The sequence below is a fragment of the Sciurus vulgaris genome (genome assembly GCF_902686455.1).
Source record: "Sciurus vulgaris genome assembly, chromosome: 4".
NCBI classification, from domain to species: domain Eukaryota; kingdom Metazoa; phylum Chordata; class Mammalia; order Rodentia; family Sciuridae; genus Sciurus; species Sciurus vulgaris.
In genome coordinates this window covers 98,598,600-98,618,561 of record NC_136464.1, presented here as the reverse complement: position 1 = coordinate 98,618,561, position 19,962 = coordinate 98,598,600, and the positions used below count along the sequence as shown (strand labels likewise).

General features: G+C 38.7%; 1 protein-coding gene across 2 annotated transcripts in view; it reads right to left on the bottom strand.

The window, feature by feature from the left end:
* The window catches only part of PARP4 (poly(ADP-ribose) polymerase family member 4), a 117,668-nt gene that overhangs the window by 20,351 nt on the left and 77,355 nt on the right, over positions 1 to 19,962 (bottom strand). For both annotated transcript variants that reach the window (XM_079138812.1, XM_079138813.1), the window contains 5 exons: positions 19,838 to 19,918; positions 7,284 to 7,364; positions 5,928 to 6,023; positions 5,203 to 5,325; positions 876 to 1,925 (listed from right to left, as the gene is read on the bottom strand). In XM_079138812.1, the coding sequence (XP_078994938.1) occupies positions 876 to 1,925; positions 5,203 to 5,325; positions 5,928 to 6,023; positions 7,284 to 7,364; positions 19,838 to 19,918 (1,431 nt within the window). The remainder of the gene's footprint in view (positions 1 to 875; positions 1,926 to 5,202; positions 5,326 to 5,927; positions 6,024 to 7,283; positions 7,365 to 19,837; positions 19,919 to 19,962) is intronic.

Below are 19,962 nucleotides of genomic sequence, written 5' to 3'. Positions count from 1 at the left end.
TGAGACAGATGCCATTATTATTCCTACAATGTGAATGAGGAAAGCAAGACTCAGGTTATGTGCCTTGTTCCAGATTGCAAAGGGTAGGGCTGGTACTAGTACTGTAGTCTTATACTAGACTGAGTCCTTTCCACTTTACTAAGTTAATTTACATTGAAACAAATAAATGTAAATGTAAGACTGGGTCTTAGTACCAGTGCAGTAACTAAGACACAGTGTTCTTCAGCTTAACAAAGGTAATGATGAGCTCTACTACAGTATTACATTTTGAATAATATCTACATTCCCAACACCTTATGTGAAAATGTTTAGTCTATTCATGATGTACTTCATGACAAGAAATTTCTATGAATTGCAATTCATTAATGCTAGAATCTAGGAAATTAAGGTCTTACCCAGTGATCTTTTCAGGGATGCTAATTTTTAGTTGAGGAATATTAGCATTCACTAGCATGAGGTTCTGGCCTAACAGTTAATGATAAATACTATTCATCACCAAGGAACTTTCATTAAGCTGACTGGGTTTTTCAGCAAGATTTTCTTACATGCTGGCATAAGCCCCTCACTTCACAATAAACCTGTAATCAATAGTTCTATGACCAACAACTTTGAGGAGTACTGTGCTAAACTACAAAGTTAGCCAGGGGTGGTGGCACCCAGTGACTCTGGATGCTGAAGCAGGAGGACCTCAAGTTCAAGGCCAGCCTCAGCAACTTGGTGAGACCCTAAGCAACTCAGTGAGACCCTATTTCACAAAAGGGCTGGGGATGTAGCTCAGTGGTAAAACACCCATGGGTTCTATTCCCAGTACCCAGATAAACAAACAATCTATAAAGCTAAATGACCACAGACTTAAGTGCAAATAAGACAAATACCTCAGTCTGCAGACTGAATAGTTTAGTCCGTAGCACAAAATTCTGCCAGCTTTGTTCACAGTCTATATCATCCTTATCTTCCTGTGAATGAAAGCTTGAGAAAAAGTCACCTGATATATCAGATTTTTCCTCCCTGTTCAAAAATCCACACTGTAGATGTACTGGTGTTTCATCACGTAGTGTTTCAAAAAATTTTTCAGAACTCGAGAAAGTTAAATCACATGCTTCGAAAAAATCTGACGATGCGAGACTGGCAAATGAATTTGATGGGGAAGAAGCCAGAATAGGTTTATCCATTGTTGACCTGTAATCAATGATCTGAGGGATTGGGGAATTTTGAAAATGACAAAAAGAAGGAAGATAGGGAGGATGAAAATCAAAATCTTTAGTGAGACGAGAAGGAGAAACAAATGTAGGAGGAGAGGAAGTTGGCAGGGGAGGAGAAACCAGGTCAGGGGAGATGCCAGGTAAAAGGCTCATATTATCTTGATAAGGTTTATCTAGACAAAAGTTGTTTGATCTAAAGCATTTCCTAGATGGTCTCAAAGGTGGTTCCTGAGAAGGAAATCTGGGTGGAGACCCCAAACCAAAGGAAATTTTGGTGCCACGGCCAGGCTTTAGGTCTTGGTTATACTTAGGTTGGTCAAACTGTTTGGGAGGTGTAAAAGAACCAAAAAGAGAGCTGTTCTGAGGAGGTATGTTGGGAGCAGAGAGGGAAGCAAAACTGATCCTGCCACCAGCCGGGAAAGGGAGCGAACTAGGCACTGTAGAAGCCAAAGTAGGAACAGACGGTTTTTGCTGCGTGACTTTCTTTGATGATCTTTCAAATCCTGCTTGTTTAAATGAATCCATTTGGCTTAAATTCAATGGCTTTTCCACACCTCTACCTTTAAAACTGAGTGTGAAAGATTGTGCCACTTGTTGCAAACCCAAATCTGCCACTTCAGAATCTTCAGAAACTTCCAATGTAGATGACTTGATTTTTTTTTTCTTTTTAATCAAATGTTTATGTAGTGGTTCTTCGTTCCATTCAGAGGATGTTGAAAAAGGCTGACCAGAAGGGAAAATTATTCATGTAAAAGAAAAACGGAACAAAATGAACAAATATGTAAATATGTAAACATTCTTCCCAGTAATCAACTGCTGTCCCAGAGCATGATTCCAGAATCAAGATCACCAACATGGACAGGGACATTAAAAACAACACAATATATTCAAAATCATTTAAGCAAAACACTGTAATTTTATAAATTTGGAATCTGAGGCCTGGAGAGAATATCAGCAGTCAATACATAGAATGATCTTTCTCTCTTTGTTCTTAGAGTCACAAAATTTTAAATAATCCTCATTTTACAGATGAGGAAACTGAGAACCACAGAAGTGACTTGCCCAAGATTTTACAATAAGAAGTAATTGCAGTATGTAAATTAGCCTTAAAATAAACTAAAATTTGAAATAAATTACTCTAGTCCTCTTTTTCTTTTTTTCTTCTTGTGGTGTTAGGGATTGTGGTGTTAGGGTGCTTTACCACAAAGCCACATCACACATCCTTTTTATTATTTTTGTTTATTTATTTATTTTTTTCTGGCTTAACTACTTCTAATTCGTTGTATTCTTTTTATTTTTTTTCTTTAATTTTGAGAGAGGATTTCACTAAGTTCCTGAGGGTCTCACTGTAATACAAAGCTGCTCCCCCCACCCTTCTGGTGCAGCCATTTTTCCCGCCTCTCAACTACTGTCAGTCTATGAACATCCTAGCTAGCTATTGGTTCATCAGTCAGCTTGCAAGTATCCTTCTCCATTATTGGTCCCCTGTTAGCTCTGTGGGATTCTTAAAGATAGCTTCACCGCTATCTTTTCTCTCTTGCTTTTCTCTCCCCCTGACTCACTTTCTTTCTCCTCCTCATTTTCCACTCTCTCTAGCATGCACCCTTTCTCTTTCCTTTCTCTTTTCCTCTCATTTTCTCTCTTACCCTGCAGGGAGACATTCTGTTTACTTAATAAACTCCCTTATGTGATTTCCATGTCCAGCGTGGTTTTCGTGGGATCTTTTACACTCACCAAGTTGCTGAGGCTGGCCTCAAACTTGTGACCCTCCTGCCTCAGCCTCCTGAATATCAGTGATTACAGGCATGTGCCACCATGCCTGGCTTCTCAAAGATTCTTTTTAATAATGATAGCTAAACATGTATTAAATACCTGCTATGAGCCAGACATGTTATGGAGCTGCCTGTAATCCCAGCAACTCAGGAGGCTGTGACAGGAGGATGGCAAATGCAAGAGTAGCCTCAGCAATTTAGTGAGGCCCTACACAATTTAGCAAGACCCTGTCTCAAATAAAAGGGTAGGGAGTGCTGATGAATGCAGCTCAGTGGTAAAGTGCCCCTGAGTTTTCAAATGCCACTAAAAAAAAAAAAAAAAAAAAGGAATTATGGTGTCTATTCGCTGCTCTTCACAACAGTCCTGAAATAGGTTTTATTAGATTCAAAAGCTCTTATTTGATTTTTTTTTCTCGTCTGGGAATATTTGCATATAAATAATCAGATATCTTGGGGATGGGAAAAAAATCTGAACACAAAATTCATTTATGTTTCATGTATACCTTATACACAGCCTGAAGGTAAATTTATACAATATTTTTAGTGTACCTGTGTTTTGACTGTGACTTGGCACATGAGGTTAGATGTGGCATTTTCAATTTGTGGAGTCATGTGGTACTAAACATTTTTTTGAATTTTGAAGAATTTCAGATTTCCACATTAGGGATGTTCAACCTGTGTAATGCCTATTTCCTAAAATTAGGGCTTGTAGGAGGAACACTGAGAAGTTCAAGTCACACAGGGTACTGGGATTCAAAGCCAGGCATTCTGGCCAATAATGCCTGTGGTATTAACCACTGGATTTTCCTTTCAATTATTTATGGGTTTTGGGGGGAAGAAGGGTGTTATTGGGGATTGAACCCAATGGCACTCTACCACTGAGCTACATCCCTAACCCTTTGTATTTTTAAATTTTGAGACAGGGTCTTGCCAAATTGCCATAGCTAGCCTGGAACTTTTGGCCCTCCTACCTCAGCTTCCCCAGTTATTGGGATTACAGGCATGTGCCACTATGCCTTTCTTCAATTATCTACCTTTCTGATCTTTGCCAACATGATAGATTAAAAAAAAAATCACATGGCAGTTTTAATTTACATGTCTCTTTATAACAAATGAAGTTAGGTACCTTTTCATGTTTAAGAATCCTATTATAATGTTTGATAATAATAATAAATAACTATGTTATTGATTATGTTTGTATTTAACAATCACTTTAGTCTAAAGTTACTCCTACTTATTTAAAAAAAAGACTGCTGAGCTAGGCAAGGTGGTGCATGCTTGCAATCCCACCAACTCAAGAGGCTGAGGCAGGAGGATTCCAAGTTTGAGGAAAGCCTGTCCAATTTAACAAGGCCCTAAGCAACTTAGTGAGGCCCTGTCTCAAGCTCCCCTGGGTTCAACCCCAGTACACATTTAAAAAATAATAATAATAAAATTAATTAATTAATTAAAAATAAAATAATAAAAAAAAGACTACCATAAGGTATGGTGGCATATACCTATAATCCCAGTGACTGGACAGTAAGGCAAGAGGATCACAAGTTCTAGGCCAGACTCAGCAATTTAGTAAGACCCTGTCTCAAAATAAAAAATTAAAAGTGCCAGAGATGCTGTTTAGTGGTAAACACCTCTGGGTTCAATTTCCAATACCAAAAATTAAAAAAAATAAAAAAGTTAAAAAAAAAAAAAGACTACTGTAGCTGTGTGCAGTGGTACACACCAGTAAAGCCAGCAGCTCTGGAGGCTGAGGCAGGAGGATTACAAGTTTGAGGCCAGCCTGGAGTTAACAAGGCTCTGTCTCAAGAAAAAAAAAGACAGAAAGCGCTAGGGACGTAGCTCAGTAGTACATCATCCCTGGGTTCAATCCCCAGGACCAAAAAGTAAAAAAGGATTGTTGTAAAATAGTATACTGTGTTTGGCCAGCAGCAGCCTCATACATCTCATGTTTGGGTCTCTGGGTTGCATTTAGAGGTCACATCCAGTGACTAGGACCTAGATTTATGTAAGTATACTCTTAAAGAGTTCATATAGGGCTGGGGATAAAGCTCAATTGGTAGAGTGCTTGCCTGGCATGCATAAGGCCCTGGGTTCAATCCCCTGCACCACCAAAAAAAAAAAAAAAAAAAAAAAAAAGAGTTCATACAACCATGAAAACACCTAACAACACACTTCCTTAGATTTCTCCATTCTTATGCAATAAATGACTATATTTGGTAATTATCATTTACCTGTGGCATGCTAGCCTCTGGTTGCTCCTCTTGCCAACTCATATATGGCAAAAAGTCTACATCTTCTTTGGCAATAAGTTCAGGAATATTTGGAATATTAGGAAAAGGTGAGTCGTTACCATCCTACATTGAATCACAATTGGGTTAAATTTAAAAAGACATTATCAAATTAAATGATTATCACACATTGTAAAGACTTGCAGATGTTGGGTTTGGAACAAATGGGTGTAAGAAACAAGAAAATGGGATAGCTGATAGGCTCAAGCGAGGGACTGTCCTCTTTAGAGAGTACCCACTGGGTGCTGGGTGCTGTGCTTTACATATTTTCCTCTTATACTTATGAAGGAGAAAGGGCCTCCCATGGGTAAGGGAAGCCTAGGGTTTTTTTCTGCTTTTTTTTTTAGGGTCTTACTTAGATTAATAAAAGATGATGAGTGCCAAAAATGTAATAAAACTATAATATGTTTTTAAAGTATACAAGTAGCTAATTTATAACTATAACATAAAAATGCTGACATATGCTGTTCATTTAGAGAGATCATCATAAGTCCTAGACTAAAGCCTCTCCTATGGGAGGCACTGGCCCTGAGGCTCGCTGGCCTCTTCTCACCCAACTCTTTGAGTTGTGGGGTAGGCATCTTCACCAAGAATCAGAGCAAGAAAGTCTTTATTAATGTGTAAATATAAATAAAATAGTCTAGCCTTGAATTAACAATAATACATACCCTTTTCTCAACTGCCACAAAGCTTGTATATTGTGTTATAAGGGAGTTTTCCTTACTGAGTTTAATAATCAGAGATTTCAAGATTTGTTTCTTCATCTAGGATAGAATAAAACAAATGAAACTATACCCTGTTCTATTTAGCAATATACAGTCAATTAAAAGAATATTAAATAATCTGAAAAGGCATTTTTCTATGACAAGTATACCATTATATAATTAGTATTTCAAACTAAATATCAAGTCAGGGTCCTGTCTAAATATCTCAGGTAGGTAACTCAACATTTCCTGTAAAATGGGATCAGGTAACTTAACCAAGTTACAGTAAAACTAAAGCTGTCACATGTAGCGAGCTTCCTCATTCTCTCACAGGCAGTCTGTGACTTCCATTATAGAGCTTGAGGAATTGCACAGGAAGAGTGACTCCTTCAGAATTGTTCAAGGCAGGTCTGGTAGGTTGCCTCAGAGATCAAAGTCAAATAGAACACAAAGGCTGCTAATCCAACAGCAGTCAAACGACAATGGCAGCTGCATAAGACAATTTGCCAAATGCTGTGGCTGTCAGCAAGGGTATCCAGGTCCTGTATGATACACTGGGATGTGTATTATTTTGGGATGTGTTCAATACTAATGCTCATATAAGATCATAGTCTCTCCAGGTGCAGTGGTAATCTCAGCAGCTCGGGAGGCTGAGACAGGAGGATCGAGATTCAAAGCCAGCCTCAGCAAAAGTGAGGTGCTAAGCAACTCAGTGAGACACTGTCTCTAAATAAAATACAAAACAAGGCTGGGGAGTGGCTCAGTGGTCCAGTGCCCCTGAGTTCAATCCCTGGTACCAAAACGAATGAACAAACAAATACAATCACAGTCTCTGAGGGACCAGCAGTCTGTCATGTTTGTTTGCTGGGAGGAACTCTCTGCCAGGGCCCTCATCCACACAGCAAGGAGAGGGCAAAGTGGGCTTTAGCCCTGTCTTGCATCTTTAGGTAGCTTACCCCAATCCTGCCTCTGGGCTTCTTCAGTAAAATGGAAACAGTAGCATAACATTTGAGACTTAAAATGACATGTATTAAGGGCACTTAGTGTTCTCTAAACCCTCCTCCAGACTCTTTCTCACTCCTAGGTGGAAGATCACAGAATTTTTAGGAATCCACTTATATTAGTTCTTTCATTAATTCATTCAACAAACATTCGTGGAGCAACCTATTTGCTAGGTGTGGATATTACGGGTATTGTGATAAATGCCCCTGACACCATATTCTTCTCTATCCAGCTCTCCTCACTTTACGTTTCCATGGATACATCAATTTAAGAATGATCTAATAATGCATAAAGGTTTTTACTTAGAAAAGAACGAACCTCATGGCTGGTTTCATTTTCGTGGAGAATGCCATCTTCATAATCTCTGATCAGAGCTCGCGCTGCCAGCTTGTGAATAATCTGTGTTTACACAGCCACGTAAAAAAGATACGAATGAGTTTTAATTAAATACTTAGACCACCATTGAAAAAACAAGTATAATAATTTTCATTCAGCAAATTCACTCCTTTTAAGTATACAATCCTATGAGTTTTATCAAATGAATATAGCAAGGTGAATAGCACTGAAATGAAGATACAGAATATTCCCTTCACTCTAAGAAGTTTCCTTGGGCCCCTCTGCAGTCACTCCCAGCTCTGCCAACCACCCATCTGATTTCTGTCCCTAGTGTTTGCTTTTCCTATACGAGGTCATTTTGCTAATTCAACTTACTTCAAAATTTTATTTGTATATTTGTTTATTTATGGCATTAGTGATGGAACCCAGGGCACCTTACCACTGAGCTAGACCCCCAATCCTTTTTACTTTTTATTTTGAGATATAGTTTATTAAATTGCCCAGGTTGGCCTTGAATTTGCAATCCCTCCTGCCTCAGCCTCCCACATAGCCAGGATTATAGATGTGACCATCATGCCTGTCTATTTCAAAACTTTAAAACTGATCTTCTGCTGGGATGTCTACCTGCAAATGGTCTCCACCAGACTGGAGGCTCTGAGATGTTCCCAGTGAAATGGAACTGATCTTAAATGGCAATATCTGCTATCAATAATTCTAATTCTTGTAATTTCGTTGTTGATAAGGCTACCATTCACAGAGGAAGAACAACTTTAAATACTGTGATTTTAGTGAAGAAGACTTCTTCCCAAGTAAGAGTCTTTTACCTAATTTCACCCTTAGATCCAATTATTAAAGCAATATAGAGCTTTCATTCAGTTTCTTTCAAATAAAGTTCATGAGTTCATTCTTTTGGGCTAAGTTCTTATATTAGGCCCCAAAAGACCAGATAAAAAATCAAAACACAGTCATTCATGCTAAAGGAAACTGAAACTAAGTTCAGCAAACTGAAACTAAGTTGTCGTCTGACATTTTAAGATATGACATCATTAAAAATAAAAAAAAAAGACCAATTCTACAAATAGGACAGTTCTGATTGACATGATAATGAAGTTCCCTGTTTTAATCCTTCCAAAATGATGATTTGAGGTAATTTGATGTTAACCAATCAGTTCTTTTTCTTTTGTCATAGAAATAAATCAAAACAGAGTAGGACTGGTTCAGGGAGTTGAAAGTCACTGTTAAATCAGGTCTTAGACCCATCCACAGCTGAATCTGGACAATAGTTTTCTGAAATATTGTTGTGCCCCACCTCACCAGTATTGAGGATTGGACTCAGAGGTCCCCACCACTGAGCCACATCCCTGACCCTTTTTATTTTTTGAAACAGGGTCTCACTAAATTGCTTAGGCTGGTCTCTAAATTATGATTCTTCTGCTTCAGCCTCCCAGGAGCTGGATTACAGGTATGTACCACCACTGCTCACTGACCTCTGCTGATCTTTGCAATGGACCTCTTACTCCTGTCAATCTAAAATAAAGTCAGTCTAGTCTAGAACAAAGACTAGAAACAGATTCAAAGAGATTTTATAAAATGGTGGCTGTATTAATAGGCTTAAACTACAAGGAGGTTAGTCATTATTAGAAATTATGGGGACTGGCAAAAATAAAGCTGTTTTGTAATAAAGAGACTGGTTGTGGTCTCCATCTCAGTGCAGTTTGGGGGAAGTGGTCCACTGTACAGATGGTCTACACAAGTTAGCAATTTTTCAAAGGTCAACTTGTACCCAGGATGGAAACATCTGCAGCCTAGTTCAAAGGTTTAGTTGTAGACATGGATGACTCCTAACTAAAACAAAAAAACCCAGCAATATTATACTAATACTCCCATGAATAACAAACTACATATATAGTGAATACATATATAGCATATATAGTTTGGAATTTTCAAGGTGAAACTATGGTGGACTCAGTACTAATGCACATAAGGAAAAATTTCAGTGATAATTTATAATATTGTAGCATAGTATGAAATACATATCTTGATCTTGTCCCTGGTTCTAGGTGAGGTAGGACAGAAGAAATAAGGATAGGCAGAAAGAAGACATACAGGAAAAAGGGACTATAGCTTTAAATCTAAAACCTCCATGAATACCCTCACCTTCTGCCCCTAGGCCTGTTTTTCTCCAGGTCTCTAGTCTTAAAAGGTCCAATAAGGGGCTGGGGTTGGAGTTCAGTGGCAGAGTGCTCACCTAGCATGTGTGAGACACTGGGTTCGACGATCCTCAGCACCACATAAAAATAAATAAACAAAATAAAGGTATTGTGTCCATCTACAACTAAAAATAAAAATTAAAAAAAGAGTAAAGAAAAAATTAAAAATAAAAGTTCCAATAAACCGTCAAGTACTGTAAGTTCAGTTAACTACTGCCTATATACCTTGTTTGCTTACAAAATGCATGTTTAGACTAATTCAGAGATGCCTTTTAAATCTTTTTTGGTTTGTCTTCTTTTTGAAGCCTTTTAATTCCTGAGATTGTTAGAAACTCATTTGAACTCACAGTTCAAATGCTATTAAGTAGACAAATCAACCTAAAGGTTTTGAGAAGAACCAGATCACTGAAATCTGCTCTGCGATCCACAATCAAAACAATCAAGACCATTAAGCGGACGCCACCCTTGCATGCTTTTCATGTTCACCATTTATTAAAGTTTCCTTTTAAAAAAGAAGGCTGAGACCTCAAAATCATGTCTCTTTAACAGCCACACTCCTTCCCCCTTTGAATGCATATCCTATTGTGTTGCTTGCTCGCTTGAATAAATATCTTAATTTTCCTAAACAAATCTCTGCTTGAATTCCATTTCTGCAGTGGACGTCAAGAACTTGCCAGGGCCACACTGTGGTTCCCCTCTTCTGAGGATCTCCTCCAGACCACATGGATTACACTGGCATATAGTTCTTCAAAACCTTGTAATAAAATCCTTATGATAAGAGCATAGGAGCAGCTCAGGAGGCTGAGGCAGTGGGATTATGAGTTCAAAGCCAGCCTCAGCAAAAAGTGAGGTGCTAAGCAACTCAGTGAGACCCTGTCTTTAAATAAAATATAAAATAGGGCTGGGGATGTGGCTCAGTGGTAGAGTGCCTGTGTTCAATCCCTGGTACCAAAAAAAAAAAAAAAAAGAAAAAGAAAAGAAAAAGAAAAAAGAAAAAGAGCACAGGAGCACTCATTACATTTGGGTTTCTTGTTGGCTTCCGAAATAGCTCCAGAGCAATAACAGTGAAAGGAGCCTCTTTTGTTTATGTTGTTGCTCATTTGTTTGTTTTTAGTACTGGGGATTGAACCTGGAGCATTCCACCTCTGAACTACCTTCTCAATCCTTCTCTAATTTTATTTTGAGATATGGGTCTCGCTGAGTTGCCCAGGCTGGTCTCAAACTTGCTGTCCTGCCAACCAAATAGCTGGAATTACTGGTTTGTACCAGTGTGCCAGCCTCTTGTTATTTATTTATCTTTTTTATCTGTTCTTTTTAGATACACATGATAATAGAGTGTATTTGGACATATTATAAATACATGGGGCATATCTTATTCTAATTAGGATCCCATTCTTGTGTTGTTCACGATATGGAAATTTCACCGGTCGTGTGTTCATAAATGAACATACGAAAGTTATGTCCAATTCATTCTACTGTCTTTCCTAACCCCGTACCCGCATCCCTTCTCTTTATTCCCCTTTGTTTAGTCCAATGAACTTCTATTCCCCCGCACCTACCTTATTGTGTGTTAGCATCTGCATATCAGAGAGAACATTAAACCTTTGACTTTTTGGGATTGGCTTATTTCAAACTTAGCATGATAGTCTCCAATTCCATTCATTTACTGGCAAATGCTATATTAGGCATTCTTTTTTATGGCTGAGTAATATTCCCTTGTGTATATATACCACATTTTGTTTATCCATTCATCTGTTGAAGGGCATGTAGGTTGGTTTCATAGCTTAGCTATTGTGAATTGAGCTGCTATAAATATTGGTGTGGCTATATCACTTTAGTATGCTGATTTTAAGCATACTATATACTGAGGAGTGAGATAACTGGGCCAAATTTTGGCTCCATTCAAAGTTTTCTGAGGAATTTCCATACTGCTTTCTGGAATGGATGTACCAATTTGCAGTCCCACCAGTAATGTATGACTGTACTCTTTTCCCCACATCCTTGCCAACATTTATTGTTACTTGTATTCTTGATAATTGCCACTCTGACTAGAGCATCATGAAATCTCAGTGCAGTTTTAATTTGCATTTCTGTAATTGCTAGAGATGGTGAATATTTTTTTCATATATTTGTTAACCATTTGTATTTCTTCTTCTGTGAAGTGCCTGTTCAGTTTCTTTGCCTATTTGTTGATTTTTTTTTTTTGGTGTTAATTTTTTTAAAGGAATGATAAACACTAAGGTTTCAAGACATGATTAGCTTTTTTTAAGTTGTTGATGAGCTTTTATTTTATTTATTTATATGAGATGGTGAGAATCGAACCCTGATACCTGCTAGGCAAGCACTCTACCACTGAGCTACAATCCCAGAACTGGTGTTAAGTTTTTTGAGTTCTTCATATATCCTGGAGATTAATGCACTATCTGAGGTGTAGGTGGCAAAGATCTTCTCCCATTGCTGTAGGTTCTCTCCTCACATTCTTGATTGTTTCCTTTGCTGTGAAGTTTTTTATTTTGATACCATTCCATTTATTGATTCATGATTTTACTTCTTGCACTTTAGGAGTCTTTTTGAGGAAATTGGTTCCTAAACCAATATGATGGAAAGTTGGGCCTACATTTTCTTCTAGTAGGTCCAGGGTCTCTGGCTCTTTTGTAATTTATGACAACTGACTTTTAATCATATGATTTTTGGGACGTCCCTAAGAATGGGGGCTGGTTGCTCAAACTGGAACTTTTAGTCCCACTTCGTTTTTTTTTTTTTAGATGCTGACATCTTTTTTTTTTTTAGTATTTTTTGTAGATGCTGACAGACCTTTATTTTATTCATTTATTTATATGCAGTGCTGAGAATTGAACCTGGTGCTTCACATATGCTAGATAAACTCTCTACCACTGAGCCACAACTCCAGCCCTTTTAGTCCCACCTCTAAACCTCTAGGTAGGAGAGTTAATTACTCATGGCCAATGATTTAATCAATCATGCCATTGTAATAAAGCCTGCATTAAAAACTCCAACTGAAGGGGTTCAGAAAACTTCCAACTGGGTTGGCATTCACATGCAGGAAGGGTGCACCCTCAACTTCATGGAATCAGAAGCTCCTGTGCTTGGGATTTGTGAGTTTTTTTTTTTTTTTTTGATAGCAGGGATTGAACCCAGGGGTGCTTAACCACTGAGCCACATCCTCAGCACTTTTTATTTTTTATGTGGGAGACAGGGCCTTGCTAAGTTGCTGAGGTTGGCTTTGAACTTGTGATTTTCCTGCCTCAGCCTCCAGAGTCACTAGGATTACAGATGTGTGCCAGAGCATCTGGCTCTGTGCTTGGGATTCTTACAGACCTCTCCTTATGTTCCTCTTCCTCTGGCTATTCATTTTTATCATTTATAACATCCTTTTTTAAATGTTAAATATAATTTACAGGAATATTTGTTTTGGACTATGCTCTTGCACTGGGTCCCTATAGGCCAGATTAAAAATAAAAATGGGATCACTCATGCTAAAGTTGTATTTCTACATGGAAGCTAAACTGGTACATGACCTTCCAGGAAACAGGAGAAATGAGAGATAACAATCAAATTTTCCAAAAAGGCCAGTTTCTTTCTTTCTTTCTTTCTTTCTTTTTTAATTTGTTCTAATTGCTTATACATGACAGTAGAATGCATTTTGACACACTGTACACAAACGGAGCATAACTTCTCATTCCTTTGGCTGTACATGGTGGTGAGTCATACCAGTAGTGTAATCCTACATGTATATAGGGTAATAATGTCTGTGTAATTCCACTGTCTTTCCCATCCCCATGGCCCTACCCCTCCGCTCACTCCCCTCTGCATAATCCAAAATTTCTTCATTCTTTCCTACCGGCTCCGCACCTCCCCCCCTCCCCCGCACCCCTTATGGGTCACATCTGTTTATCAGAGAAAACATCTGGCCACCAAAGGTCAGTTTCAATCAGCATAATAATGAAATTCCTCATCTTAATCTGTATACAAATAAACAGAAGTGAACTAATTAGTTATTTTCTATTGTTCTGCCTCCCTTTTCCTGCCATACAAGAAATTTAACTTTTTATTTGGGTGTTAGGATTGAACTCAGGGCTTTGCACATGTTAAGAATCCACTCTACCACTTTGCTATACCCCTAGTCCCAGGAAAGTAACTTTGAAATTGTTATCTAGTGCACTGCCTCTGTTAAGGTAACAGTGATCCACTTTATGCTTTGAATATAGCCCTTGCTGTTCGGTCACTGCCCTTGTTTTTAAAACAAACTTGTTTCTTTCTCTTCCTCTCTCCCTGCTCCTCCCTAATCTCTCCCCTTCCCTAATCTCAGAGGAAACAGGATTGCCTTTCTTCCCTATCCTAGGCAGAGTTATCTGCCCTTAAGCACACACCCGCCATAGGAAAGAAGTAATCCAGACTTTGGGGATGGTACCACAAGATCTCAGAAATAACTATCTCCCAAATTAACAATTACAACTCCACTAGAGAACATGTGCAACGCAACCTTTGAGTCATCTCTTTAAAAGCCCCCTGTTCCTACTGAGGACAGAATCACCACCACCTCTGGGAAAGGAGTCCCCTGTGTTTCTCCTTTGCAAGCAAAGCAACAAACCTTTTTCCTTTTTCTCAAAACCATGCTCTTGTTATTGTATTGGCATTGGGGACAAGGACTGATTACCTGCCTGATCTTCTACCTATTATTTTTTTTTCTTAATTTTTATTTATTTATTTATTATTTTAATTTATTTTTATGGTAAACAAATGGGATACATGTTGTTTCTGTTTGTACATGGAGTAACAGCATACCATTTGCGTAATCATACATTTACATAGGGTAATGATGTTTGATTCATTCTGTTATTTTTTCCTTCCCCCCACCCCTCCCACCCCTCTTTTCCCTCTATACAGTCCCTCCTTCCTCCATTCTTAGCCCCTCCCACACCCCATTATGTGTCATCATCCGCTTATCAGCGAGATCATTCGTTCTTTTTTTTTTGAGATTGGCTTATCTCACTTAGCATGATATTCTCCAATTTCATCCATTTGCCTGCAAATGCCATAATTTTATTATTCTTTATAGCTCAGTAATATTCCATTGTATATATATATACCACAGTTTCTTTATACATTCATCAATTGAAGGACATCTACGTTGGTTCCACAGTCTGGCTATTGTGAATTGAGCAGCTATGAACATTGATGTGGCTGTATCTCTGTAGTATGCTGATTTTAAGTCCTTTGGGTATAGGCCAAGGAGTGGGATGGCTGGGTCAAATGGTGGGTCCATTCCAAGTTTTCTAAGGAATCTCCACACTGCTTTCCAGAGTGGTTGCACTAATCTGCAACCCACCAGCAATGTATGAGTGTACCTTTTTCCCCACATCCTCTTGTTGGAGTAATTTCTGTTTTTTATTTTGTCATTGATTTCTACTCTCAGTCCATTATGATCTGATAGAACACAAGGCAGTATCTCTATTTCTTTGAATTTCCTGAGGGCTGCTTTGTGGCATAACATATGGTCTACTTTCGAGAAGGTTCCATGTGCTGCTGAGAAGAAAGTGTATTTGCTTGTTGATGGATGGAATATTCTATATATGTCTATTAAGTCTAGGTTATTGATTGTGTTATTGAGTTCTATGGTTTCTTTGGTTGGATTTTGTTTGGAAGATCTATCTAGTGATGACAGCGGTGCATTAAAGTTGCCCAGAATTATTGTGTTGTGGTCTATGTCATTCTTGAAATTGAGAAGGATTTGTTTGATGTACAGGGATGCACCATTATTTGGGGCATAAATATTTACTATCATTGTGTCTTCCTGATTTATGGTTCCCTTAAGCAGTATGAAATGTCCTTCTTTATCCCTTCTGACTAACTTTGGCTTGAAGTCCACTTTATCTGATATAAGGGACGGAAACCCCCACTTTTTTACTGAGTCCATGTGCATGGTAGGTTTTTTTCTCATCCTTTCACCTTTAGTCTGTGGATGTCTTTTTGTATGAGATGAGTCTCTTGCAGGCAGCATATTCTTGGGTCTTTCTTTTTAATCCACTCTGCCAGTCTAGGTCTTTTGATTGATGAGTTTAGGCCATTAATGTTCAGGTTTATTATTGAGATATGATTTGTATGCCCAGTCATTTGGCTTATTTTTGGTTTTTAATTTGGCTTGGTTTCTCCTTTGAGTGCTTTTTCTCTGAGGTAGTTCCTCCCTTTGCTGACCTACATTGTTGTTTTTCATTTCCTCCTCATGGAACATTTTGTTGAGAACATTCTGTAGCACAGGCTTTCTATTTGTAAATTCTTTTACCTTTTGTTTATCATGGAAGAATTTTATTTCATCTTCAAATCTGAAGGTTAGTTTTGCTGGGTATAGGATTCTTGGTTGGCAACCATGTTCTTTCAGAGCTTGAAATATGTTGTCCCAGGCCCTTCTAGCTTTTAGAGTCTGGGTTGAGAAGTCTGCTGCTATCCATATTGGTCTCCCCCTATATGTAATCTGATGCTTTTCTCTCGCGGCCTTCAAAATCCTATCTTTATTTTGAATGTTAGGCATTTTCATTATAATGTGCCTTGGTGTGGATCTGTTGTGATTTTGTGCATTTGGTGTTCTGTAAGCCTCTTGTATTTGATTTTCCATTTCATTCTTCAGGTTTGGGAAATTTTCTGATATTATTTCATTGAATAGGTTGTTCATTCCTTTGGTTTGTATCTCTGTGCCTTCCTCAATCCCAATAATTCTTAAATTTGGTCTTTTCATGATGTCCCATAGTTCTTGGAGATTCTGTTCATGATTTCTTACCATCTTCTCTGTTTGGGCGACTTTATTTTCAAGACTAAATATTTTGTTTTCATTATCTGAGGTTCTGTCTTCCAAGTGGTCTAGTCTTTTGGTGATGCTTTCCATTGAGTTTTTTTATTTGGTTTATTGTTTCTTTCATTTCAAGGATTTCCGTTTGATTTTTTTTTTGAGAATCTCTATCTCCTTGTTGAAATGATCTTTTGCTTCCTGCAGGTGCTCTTTCAGCTAACTGGTATTATCATTCATTGCCTGCATTTGCTCTCTTATCTCATCCGTTGCTTTGTGAATCATCTTATCATGTATAATCTGAAGTCCTTTTCTGACATTTCTTCTAACATACTGTCATTGGATTCTATTAATTTAGAATCTAGATTTGTTTGGAGCATTTTCTTCCCTTGTTTTTCATGTTGTTCATGTATCCTCCCCTCTAGCAGTGCAGATTTGGGGTATTGCAGATTTCCCCCTATAGGCTTATAGTGACCCTATAGGTTTCCAAAATCCTTTCTTTAAGGGGAGATCAATATTAGCAGTGCCCAATTCAGACACTATGCAATCCTAGACCAAATAGCTCCTCCCTATGAGGACAATAACTAAATTGTCATAATAAACAGAATGAGTTCAAATATTATCTTCAGTAAACAAACAGATTTGCAATAAGGTCTGCAGTTTCTAATGGAGGACAAAGAGGATGCAGAGGGATGTAGGTTGTAGCTGTTTTGGGATAAGAAAAGAATATACAGAAGTTCTAGAGAATAGAAAGGGTGAGAGTGTAATCAAAAGAAATTGGATGTTAGCATGCAGAAAAGGGAGAAAGAGACTCTGAGGGAAAAGGTAAACAAAAGGAAAAAAGAGCAAGAAAATTAAAGAAATAAAAACAAATTTTTTCAATAAGGAGAAAAAAGAAAATCTACTGTATAACAGTCATATAGTAATGAAACCTCCCATTCTTCAGTAGCCTGATGCTTGAGAGGTACCTGACAATGAGCTTCAAGCCTCCAGCAGGGGTCTTAGGATGGGATTTGCCATACCTAAAGGTTGGAGCTATGGCTTCCAGGATTATCCAAGATGGCCGCTCTGGCTTCAAAATGTGTTGGCAAATGGGGAGCTGCAGCTCAGGGAGTGGATGTGGTTAGCTGGAGGTCCTGGAGGTGGGATGTGGTTGGTCAGGCAGGGATCCTGGAGGTCCAATGTGTTTGGTGTGGTTGTGGGATCCTGGAGGCCAGGTGCAATCAGTTGGTCTGTGGTCCCGGTGATAGGACGCAGCCAGTTGGTCTGGGGGTCCTGGCAGCAGGGTGTAGTCAGTCGATGTGAAGGCCCCAGAGGCAGGGAGCAATTGGTCGGGCTGAGGGATCCTGGAGACGGGGCTCAGTCAGTCCGGCCAGGGGTCCTATGGGGCCTGGCTGTTGTCTCAAAATGGCGGCATCCATGTGTAATCAAACCTGCAGGTACTGTAACAGTGAACTTCCAGACAACAGCAGGCAGCTGGTGCTCCACTGGCGTTCGGTGATCAGTTTGCTGACTGTTGTCGGACGATCGGGAGGTGAACTTTGTGCGTTGGGTGATGGATAGGTGTAAGGCAGGCGATGGACAGGCGAGAGCAGGCAAATGGCGGATGACAGACGCCTAACAGTGAGCACTCTGCACTCAGAAAAGGCATCAATATGCTGGCAGACTGCAGGTGATCACAGCAGACAAATGGGTAAACACCAGGGGATGGATAAACAGCAAAAACTGCCTCACCAAGAAACAGATATCCTCTGCTTGAAACCGGAGTTACGGAGCGACGAGGAATGCAGCCTCCACCATCTTGGATCTCCCATTCCTATTATTATTATTATATATTTTTTTTGGTACAACACATTGAACTCAGGGGCACATAACTACTGAGTCACATCCCCAGCCCTATTTTGTATTTTATTTAGAGACAGGGTCTCACTGAGTTGCTTAGCTTCTTACTTTTGCTGAGGCTTGCTTTGAACTCTCAATCCTCCTGCCTCGACCTCCTGACCCTGGAATTACAGGCATGTGTCACTGTTCCCGGCCTTTTATTTATCTTGGAGGAGAGGAATTTTCTTGTCAGTTGGGTTAGCCAAAACTGAGGGGTCAAAGATGGCTGTCTGAGTGACCACCAGACAACCTCTAACTTCATTATAATCTAATTCCCCTACTAAGTGACATACCACCAAGAGCCATAACAGAAAGCACCAGAACATAAAAAGCAAAAGCGGGTGGTGCCTGAGTTCCAGAAAAATCTCTGCCTATTCCAGGAAAAGATGAATATTCTATTTCTTTATTAACCTATCCTTCCTCCTTATTTCTTTTCCCCTCCATCTGTAACCTCCCTACCCTAACAGGTTTAGAAGTTGATTTGTAAGCCTAGACTCTACTTCTCCATTCTCTGGCTCGTGAATAACCTTGTACTGTTAGTGTTCAAGTTGTCTTCTGACTTGCAACACCAAAAAAAAAAAAAAAAAAAAATCTCTTTTGAGGTGTCTCTTACCTGTAGGGTAGGTCAACAATGTGTGGCTAACAAAACAACGAGTGTAATCTTGGTTCATTTCTGCTTTCTTTAGCCCTCATCTGTCTATAAAATCAACCTTTTCTGTTCAGCCCATTGAAATACTTACTCTGTTTCATGGAATGAAGTGTTGCCTGATTCTACAATTGCAAATAAAGTCATTTAAGATCGTTAAACTAAATTATAAATCAGTAATAGAAAGTAAACTATTTTATGTGTTCTGTGAATAATTCTATGAACGGTTATGGCAAATTATTAAACCTAGAAAGGACTGTGGGAACCTCTAAATTGTATCCAACTCAGACATGGGGTGACCTGAGAACCTACCACTTGTGACTGGCATTTGACCTGGGGCAGTCCTGTGAAACTAAGCCCTTACTCTGTTAGGTCTGAGGAGACAGTGTCAGAATTGAGTTGAATTGAAGGACACACAGTTGGTGCTGAGGAATTGATCAGTGTGGAACTAGAAGTGTTGAGTAGAGAGGAAACAGGAGGTATTTCTTTCATAACGCCTTCACTTTTAATATAAAAATGAAAAAAATAAATGTATCTTCAATATGTGATGAGGTTTACTCTCAGACTAGTACTGTCATAATTAATATTTTAAGTAACTTAAGGTACCAGCAGCACTGAACTTTTATTGAGTCGTGAACATCTTTGAGAATCTCCCTATAAAATTTTTCACATAAAATGTCGTATTCAATTGCACTGGTGCCCATAGGGACATATCTAGATCAAGAATCCCAGATGAAGGTACACTGAACGGAAGTGATCCCATTTGTATAGATAACCATCCTCCAAATCATGTACTGACGTAGCCACACAAAACTATAAAAAAGGAAGAATGTGGAGCTTTATAAAAATATAAAATTATAACTATTAAGGTTTTTTAAAATTTTTGTTTTGTTTTGTTTGTGGTGCTGGGGATTTAACCGAGGGCCTCACACATGCTAGACAAGCACTCTAACACTGAGTTATACCCTAGTTTCATAGTTCAGATTTTTGACCTTACCGTCCCAGTTGTTTTCTGAAGATCCGTAGTTGATACCATTGTACAAAATTCCTTCTCTTGAATTAGTGCATAGAGAGTTGCCTGAAAGGGGAAAAACATTAGTTCCTCATTAGCTTTTCTATATT